The 9,229-nt window shown below is 39.1% G+C and overlaps 2 protein-coding genes across 2 annotated transcripts in view; both read left to right on the top strand.

Moving 5' to 3' along the window:
- The first annotated feature begins 984 nt into the window (after nucleotides 1–984).
- Nucleotides 985–4,923, top strand: LOC137620215 (uncharacterized). Its single transcript, XM_068350454.1, has one exon. It carries the CDS (start codon nucleotides 985–987, stop codon nucleotides 4,921–4,923), a length of 3,939 nt encoding a protein of 1,312 aa, XP_068206555.1.
- A 1,856-nt stretch (nucleotides 4,924–6,779) lies between these two features.
- LOC137620203 (uncharacterized) overlaps nucleotides 6,780–9,229 on the top strand; it is a 3,939-nt gene continuing 1,489 nt past the window's right edge. Inside the window, exon 1 of the mRNA XM_068350446.1 lies at nucleotides 6,780–9,229. This exon is cut by the window's right edge and continues 1,489 nt beyond it. Within this exon, the coding sequence (XP_068206547.1) occupies nucleotides 6,780–9,229 (2,450 nt within the window).

Below are 9,229 nucleotides of genomic sequence, written 5' to 3'. Positions count from 1 at the left end.
TTCTAATCCAACAATTTCTTCCTTTACATGATGACGTGGAAGCAGAGAGACTTCTTTTTCGGGAAAAGCCCAAGTTTGCGGTCAGTGATCCTCTGAACGCTAGAGAGGTTGGGATTGCCTTGGAGAGGTACTTATCTACTGAGAGCAGTGGATTTGCCTTGGATCGCTGCAATGGTGTGTAGCTGTTAGTGCCCTTTATTAGACATCAATGCCTGTCTTTGAGTCTTCAGCACCTTATACCACTGTCACGCCCGTTTGATCATTCTTCCGCTGCTGATGCAGGGATGTTTGTCTTCGAAGAGCAGCTGTGATAGTGTTTTTATCAAGTTCTCGATACCAATCTTGGTCTTCATCTGGAGGATTACAACACCTTTTAATCTGCGATGGAACACGGGAGAGGATATCAGCCTTGGACAGCCCCTAAAGAAAATTCAGATTTATCACCTGGTCCCTCATGTTTATTACTGCAACTGCAGCGCCGTTGATGATACTTTACGAGAAGTTAAGTATTGGTATTAGTAACTGTCCTCCATTTTTAGAACTGCAATTAACCTTAACAACACTTCATTACAAAGGAGCATCAAGTTTACGCTGCAGTGACCTGAAACTTACCTCGGTCCAAATATTATTTAATTATTTTCTTTTTCTTTTGTAAATAAATATTTATATTTCCTTTTTGTATCATACTCCCTCGTTGTCCTTTGCCATCATTGTTTATGAACTATAACTGGTTGTTAAAGGTACTTAAGGTTGTACAAAATACTATTGTTTTTTTTATGTAACGGCTTTATGCAAATTATAAAGAACCTGCTTTAACATAAAACGTTAATGTTATTAATTAAGTCGTGACATAAATTGGCGACCGTGACAGGATGGCAAGGGGTCAGTGAGGTAGTGTGAAAAAGTATAATTTTTTTTTCTCTCTCTTTACGGGAAACTTTTAATAGTTCATCGTGTTAAGTAGCATTTGCTTATTTTCACAAGATGTCAACTTTAAGCGAGTTAACTGCCATAGGTAAGGAACTTGGATTGTCAGGATCTGACTTAGCATATTTCATAAAAGAGCAACAGGAGTTCGAACGCGCTAAACGAGCAGAGCAGAGAGACGCTGAAAGAGAGCAAATGGAAGCAGAAAAAGCAATATTGGCTGAAAAGAGAGCGCTTATGGAAGCTGATAAAGAAAGGCTTGAGTTAGAGATAACTTTAAAGTCTTCAAAGTCCGATGAAACTTCTATGAGTGCTTTTGTGCCAGCTAAGTTCAGTGATAAGTGGGGAACTAAGCTAATTCCTAAGTTTAGCGAGTCAGATGTCGGAAAAGTTTTCATTGCTTTTGAGAAAGTAGCTCATCAGTTGGCTTGGCCCAAGGAACTCTGGGCTGTATTAGTGCAATCTGCATTCTCTGGTAAGGCACAAGTAGTTTATGCAGCGTTAAGTGCAGAAGATTCCAGTGATTATGATATTGTGAAAAAAATGATTTTAAATGCATACCAGCTAATCCCAGAAGCTTACCGGCAGAAATTCAGATTCTGGCGTAAAATGTTTAATCAAACATTTGTAGAATGGGCAGGCCAGAAAGCAGTTAAACTTGACGAGTGGTTGGCTGCAGAGGAGGCAACTATATTTGCCGAGTTACGAGAACTGGTTTTGTTGGAGGATTTTAAAAATAACATTCCCAAAGACGTCCGCATCCATATTGAAGAATTTAACATTGATAATGTGAATGAGGCAGCAAAGGCAGCAGACAGGTTTGTTTTGTCACACAAGCATTATGGTAAGAAGAAAACTCATTGGGAAGCAGGTGTGGAAAAGGTGGAAGTAATAAAGGGTAGAGAAAGTCCTTCATCCCCTTCGAGGGATGCGAGGCAGGCCCGGGACATTGTTTGTTATAAGTGTGGTAAGAAAGGTCATGTTAAGTCACATTGTCCTGAAGTAACTAAGTCGGTTAAACCAGTTATGTTGATGGATTGTAGGTCAGTGCCGCCTGTGTCTTCTAGTCTTGAAGGAGAGGTGAGTGGGAGCACGCCTTATGGTAAGGAATTTGAAGACTTTGTCTTTAGAGGTATAGTGAAAGTTGGATCTGAGGCAACTGATGGTAATATCGTTGCATTGCTGCGGGATACTGGCTCGTGCCAGTCCTGCATTCTGGAAACCTCTCTCCCTAAAGATTTCTCACGGAAAGGTCAGGATTTTGTGTTGCTTGGGGGTTTCCCAGATACAGTAACATCTTGGCCTGTGGAAGAAGTTTATTTGGAATCTCCTTTGGTAACTGGTAGGTTGAAACTGGCTGTAGTTAGTGCATTGCCTGTGAGTGGTGTGGATTTGTTGATAGGCAATGATGTGATGCAAGGTAGTGGCACAGCCTGTGCATCAGAAGGTCGAAAGGGGGTTAGTGTGGTTAATGAACGTGTTATGGTAAATGTTAAACCTGTTGTTCCTGTAACCCGAGCCCAATCTAGAGAGGAAGTCAAAGGTGGAGAAGCTGACATAAATTTGGAAAACTGCTTCCAAACCAAAACTCAACCTAAGACAAAGAAAGGTAAGTCCAAGCAGAAAAAAAATCTTTCGTTAAAGTCTATGGTTAATATATCTGAAGACTTTGCTACAGATTCTAGTTGCATGTTTCCAGATAGGCAAACCCTAATTAGTGCTCAAAAAGAAGATGGCGAATTGAAAAGTATATATGAAGAAGCAGAACAGCTAAAGGAACAGGATGATTTAAGTGAAGCAAGTTATGTATTAAAGAATGATGTGTTATATAGATTAATTCGTCCAGTGACCGCATCTACTGATGAAGAGTGGAAGGTAAGGGAACAAATTGTAGTACCTAGTAAGTTTAGGCATTTTATTTTGCAAGAGGCTCATGAAAGTGAATGGGGTGGTCATTTAGGAATACAAAAAACACTGTCCAAAGTGAAAGATAATTTTTTTTGGCCTTCTGTAAAGAAAGATGTAGTCAGACATTGTAAGTCATGTCATCAGTGCCAAATGGTTGGAAAACCCAACCAGAAAATTACTAAAGCGCCTTTAATTCCTATCTCAGCTGTTGAAGAACCATTCACGCAAATTGTTATTGACATTGTGGGTCCTTTACCCAAAACCAAAACAGGTTTTCAGTACATGTTAACTATAATGGACAGAACCACTAGATTTCCTGAGGTAATACCTGTTAGAGGCATTAAGAGTGGTATTGTAATTAAGCATCTCATGGACTTCTTTTCTCGTTATGGTTTGCCTCGAGAGATACAGTCGGATCAAGGTTCTAATTTCACTAGTAGGGAGTTCCAGGCTAAAATGAATGAACTTGGCATTAAACACAACTTGGCATCCTCATATCATCCCGAAAGTCAGGGAATACTTGAAAGATTTCACTCCACTCTGAAGAATGCTTTGACTAAGTATTGTTTAGACCATGTTGAGGAATGGGATAAAGACTTGCCTTTATTGCGTTTTGCTTTAAGATCAGCCCCTAGTGAATCTCTGGGTTTTTCTCCTTTTCAGATGGTCTATGGACACAATGTGAGAGGGCCTCTTGATTTATTAAGGGAACATTGGGAAGGGAGTAATGGTAAAATAAATTCACTTGATTATATTTTGTCTTTCAAAGAGAAATTATGGAGCATTTGGCAATGGGCCCAAAATAATCTCTCTACTTCGCAGGCTAAAATGAAAACTCATTATGATAGAAAGTCTCAAGTTAGGAATTTTGAAGCAGGAGAACAAGTACTAGTGTTACTTCCAATTCCAGGTCAGTTCAGAGCTCAGTTTGTAGGTCCAGCAGTGGTTAAGAAGAAACTGAATGATGTTGATTATTTGGTGGAAATTCCAGGGAGGAGGAAAAAGTATCAGTTGTGTCATATTAACATTATGAAGAAATATTTTTCCAGAGCTAACACTGTTAAATCTGTTTCAGCTGTTGTACCTAAAGAATGTAATGGACAAGAAGTGGAAAGCAAAGAATATGGATGGAATGGCGAAAACTCTAAAATTTTGTGTAACCCAGATAGTTTGTTTAAACATCTGAATGCTCAGGAAGCTACTGATATTAAGGATTTATTCGAAGAACATCCGTCAATATTTAAGGACACTCCTGGTCTTGTGCGTAGTTTGCAACATGATGTTGTACTAAACCCAAATGCCCAGCCAATTAGACAAGCCCCTTACAGGTTAAGTCCACAGAAAGCTGAAGCTGTGAGAAAGGAAGTCAGTTATATGTTGGAGAATGACTTGATAACACCAAGTAGCAGTCCTTGGAGTTCCCCGGTTGTATTAGTGAAAAAGGAAAATGGACAAGACAGGTTGTGTTTTGACTACAGGAAAGTAAACGACTTAACAGTTGCTGACAATTTCCCTCTGCCTCGCATAGAAGATTGCATAGATAAGATTGGTAATGCCAAGTATATTAGTAAGTTAGACCTTTTAAAAGGTTACCGGCAGGTTCCTCTGACTGAAAATGCACGAGAAATATCAGCATTTATAACACCTGAAGGTTTATTCGAATGTAAAGTCATGCCCTTTGGCATGCGTAATGCAGCCAGTACCTTCCAGAGAATGATGTGGATGATCACGAATGGATTGAAGGGTTGTGTAGTTTATCTGGACGATATAATTATTTTCAGTGACAACTGGAAAGATCATGTCGATAGAATCAGGGCCTTATTTCGTGCAATTGCTGACGCTGGTTTGGTAGTAAACCTTTCTAAATGCGAATTTGGAAAAGCTGAAGTTATCTACCTAGGACATCACGTCGGACAAGGTAAAGTATTACCCAAGGAAAAAAACATTGAAGCTGTACTAGCTTTTCCCACTCCAAAAACTCGGAAAAATGTAAGGCAATTTGTTGGTCTCGCTGGTTACTATCGCAGGTTTGTCCCCAGTTTTTCTGAAATAGTAACTCCTTTAACTAATCTTTTAAGAGAAATCTAGATTCTTGTGGGACGATACATGTCAACGAGCCTTTGATAAATTAAAAGGCATTTTAAGCACCTACCCTATTTTGAAATCACCTGACTTTCAGAAGGGGTTCAAGTTAATGGTGGATGCCAGCGATCTCGGAGTAGGAGCAGTGCTATTGCAAGACGATAGTGAAGGTATTGAACATCCTGTTTCATATTTTTCTAGGAAACTTAATGAGCATCAAAAGAAATATAGCACAATCGAAAAGGAAGCCTTAGCTTTAGTTTTAGCTCTACAACATTTTGAAATTTATGTAACATCTAGCGTTGATCCAATTGTTGTGTATTCAGATCACAACCCTTTAAAATTTGTGAACAAATTTAGGAACAAAAACAGAAGGCTCACTAATTGGAGTCTTATGCTTCAGGAATATAATTTGACTGTAAAACATGTGAAAGGGAAGGACAATGTCGTCGCTGATGCCCTCTCTAGAAATCTGTGATGTCTTTTCCACTTGGATTATTGTTTTGTTTTCGTATTTATATTCTTTTTCTTCCTGCAGTGTCTTTGGTGCAACATCTCGTTCTTTCATCATTGGTTTTTTGTTTGTGGAACTGATAATTTACTGGTCTTGAGGCCATTTAACGTTGCCGTTAATTTTTTTTTTCAGTACATGTTGAGATATAAAATTAGTTGGAACTCTCATATGAGTTGTAAAAATTTTTTTTATTTTTTTCACCTATTAGGTTGGGGGTATCACGCCCGAAAGTATTTTCGTTCGTTCATTTATACATTTATCTATTTATTTATTTTTTTTGCCCACGCAATCGTATGTTTGCTGCTTGTTGGTGACTGGGTGTTGTTTGCTTGTTATTTATTTTGCAGTCGTTAAGGAGGGTAGTTCTAATCCAACAATTTCTTCCTTTACATGATGACGTGGAAGCAGAGAGACTTCTTTTTCGGGAAAAGCCCAAGTTTGCGGTCAGTGATCCTCTGAACGCTAGAGAGGTTGGGATTGCCTTGGAGAGGTACTTATCTACTGAGAGCAGTGGATTTGCCTTGGATCGCTGCAATGGTGTGTAGCTGTTAGTGCCCTTTATTAGACATCAATGCCTGTCTTTGAGTCTTCAGCACCTTATACCACTGTCACGCCCGTTTGATCATTCTTCCGCTGCTGATGCAGGGATGTTTGTCTTCGAAGAGCAGCTGTGATAGTGTTTTTATCAAGTTCTCGATACCAATCTTGGTCTTCATCTGGAGGATTACAACACCTTTTAATCTGCGATGGAACACGGGAGAGGATATCAGCCTTGGACAGCCCCTAAAGAAAATTCAGATTTATCACCTGGTCCCTCATGTTTATTACTGCAACTGCAGCGCCGTTGATGATACTTTACGAGAAGTTAAGTATTGGTATTAGTAACTGTCCTCCATTTTTAGAACTGCAATTAACCTTAACAACACTTCATTACAAAGGAGCATCAAGTTTACGCTGCAGTGACCTGAAACTTACCTCGGTCCAAATATTATTTAATTATTTTCTTTTTCTTTTGTAAATAAATATTTATATTTCCTTTTTGTATCATACTCCCTCGTTGTCCTTTGCCATCATTGTTTATGAACTATAACTGGTTGTTAAAGGTACTTAAGGTTGTACAAAATACTATTGTTTTTTTTATGTAACGGCTTTATGCAAATTATAAAGAACCTGCTTTAACATAAAACGTTAATGTTATTAATTAAGTCGTGACATAAATTGGCGACCGTGACAGGATGGCAAGGGGTCAGTGAGGTAGTGTGAAAAAGTATAATTTTTTTTTTCTCTCTCTTTACGGGAAACTTTTAATAGTTCATCGTGTTAAGTAGCATTTGCTTATTTTCACAAGATGTCAACTTTAAGCGAGTTAACTGCCATAGGTAAGGAACTTGGATTGTCAGGATCTGACTTAGCATATTTCATAAAAGAGCAACAGGAGTTCGAACTCGCTAAACGAGCAGAGCAGAGAGACGCTGAAAGAGAGCAAATGGAAGCAGAAAAAGCAATATTGGCTGAAAAGAGAGCGCTTATGGAAGCTGATAAAGAAAGGCTTGAGTTAGAGATAACTTTAAAGTCTTCAAAGTCCGATGAAACTTCTATGAGTGCTTTTGTGCCAGCTAAGTTCAGTGATAAGTGGGGAACTAAGCTAATTCCTAAGTTTAGCGAGTCAGATGTCGGAAAATTTTTCATTGCTTTTGAGAAAGTAGCTCATCAGTTGGCTTGGCCCAAGGAACTCTGGGCTGTATTAGTGCAATCTGCATTCTCTGGTAAGGCACAAGTAGTTTATGCAGCGTTAAGTGCAGAAGATTCCAGTGATTATGATATTGTGAAAAAAATGATTTTAAATGCATACCAGCTAATCCCAGAAGCTTACCGGCAGAAATTCAGATTCTGGCGTAAAATGTTTAATCAAACATTTGTAGAATGGGCAGGCCAGAAAGCAGTTAAACTTGACGAGTGGTTGGCTGCAGAGGAGGCAACTATATTTGCCGAGTTACGAGAACTGGTTTTGTTGGAGGATTTTAAAAATAACATTCCCAAAGACGTCCGCATCCATATTGAAGAATTTAACATTGATAATGTGAATGAGGCAGCAAAGGCAGCAGACAGGTTTGTTTTGTCACACAAGCATTATGGTAAGAAGAAAACTCATTGGGAAGCAGGTGTGGAAAAGGTGGAAGTAATAAAGGGTAGAGAAAGTCCTTCATCCCCTTCGAGGGATGCGAGGCAGGCCCGGGACATTGTTTGTTATAAGTGTGGTAAGAAAGGTCATGTTAAGTCACATTGTCCTGAAGTAACTAAGTCGGTTAAACCAGTTATGTTGATGGATTGTAGGTCAGTGCCGCCTGTGTCTTCTAGTCTTGAAGGAGAGGTGAGTGGGAGCACGCCTTATGGTAAGGAATTTGAAGACTTTGTCTTTAGAGGTATAGTGAAAGTTGGATCTGAGGCAACTGATGGTAATATCGTTGCATTGCTGCGGGATACTGGCTCGTGCCAGTCCTGCATTCTGGAAACCTCTCTCCCTAAAGATTTCTCACGGAAAGGTCAGGATTTTGTGTTGCTTGGGGGTTTCCCAGATACAGTAACATCTTGGCCTGTGGAAGAAGTTTATTTGGAATCTCCTTTGGTAACTGGTAGGTTGAAACTGGCTGTAGTTAGTGCATTGCCTGTGAGTGGTGTGGATTTGTTGATAGGCAATGATGTGATGCAAGGTAGTGGCACAGCCTGTGCATCAGAAGGTCGAAAGGGGGTTAGTGTGGTTAATGAACGTGTTATGGTAAATGTTAAACCTGTTTTTCCTGTAACCCGAGCCCAATCTAGAGAGGAAGTCAAAGGTGGAGAAGCTGACATAAATTTGGAAAACTGCTTCCAAACCAAAACTCAACCTAAGACAAAGAAAGGTAAGTCCAAGCAGAAAAAAAATCTTTCGTTAAAGTCTATGGTTAATATATCTGAAGACTTTGCTACAGATTCTAGTTGCATGTTTCCAGATAGGCAAACCCTAATTAGTGCTCAAAAAGAAGATGGCGAATTGAAAAGTATATATGAAGAAGCAGAACAGCTAAAGGAACAGGATGATTTAAGTGAAGCAAGTTATGTATTAAAGAATGATGTGTTATATAGATTAATTCGTCCAGTGACTGCATCTACTGATGAAGAGTGGAAGGTAAGGGAACAAATTGTAGTACCTAGTAAGTTTAGGCATTTTATTTTGCAAGAGGCTCATGAAAGTGAATGGGGTGGTCATTTAAGAATACAAAAAACACTGTCCAAAGTGAAAGATAATTTTTTTTGGCCTTCTGTAAAGAAAGATGTAGTCAGACATTGTAAGTCATGTCATCAGTGCCAAATGGTTGGAAAACCCAACCAGAAAATTACTAAAGCGCCTTTAATTCCTATCTCAGCTTTTGAAGAACCATTCACGCAAATTGTTATTGACATTGTGGGTCCTTTACCCAAAACCAAAACAGGTTTTCAGTACATGTTAACTATAATGGACAGAACCACTAGATTTCCTGAGGTAATACCTGTTAGAGGCATTAAGAGTGGTATTGTAATTAAGCATCTCATGGACTTCTTTTCTCGTTATGGTTTGCCTCGAGAGATACAGTCGGATCAAGGTTCTAATTTCACTAGTAGGGAGTTCCAGGCTAAAATGAATGAACTTGGCATTAAACACAACTTGGCATCCTCATATCATCCCGAAAGTCAGGGAATACTTGAAAGATTTCACTCCACTCTGAAGAATGCTTTGACTAAGTATTGTTTAGACCATGTTGAGGAATGGGATAAAGACTT

This window comes from Palaemon carinicauda, chromosome 2 (genome assembly GCF_036898095.1).
Source record: "Palaemon carinicauda isolate YSFRI2023 chromosome 2, ASM3689809v2, whole genome shotgun sequence".
Taxonomy (NCBI): domain Eukaryota; kingdom Metazoa; phylum Arthropoda; class Malacostraca; order Decapoda; family Palaemonidae; genus Palaemon; species Palaemon carinicauda.
Note: the sequence above shows the minus strand (reverse complement) of the source record. Positions and strands in the feature narration are given on the sequence as shown.

Coding starts and splice junctions, on each gene's coding strand:
- LOC137620215 (XM_068350454.1), top strand. CDS start 985: ATGTCAACTTTAAGCGAGTTAACTGCCATAGGTAAGGAACTTGGATTG.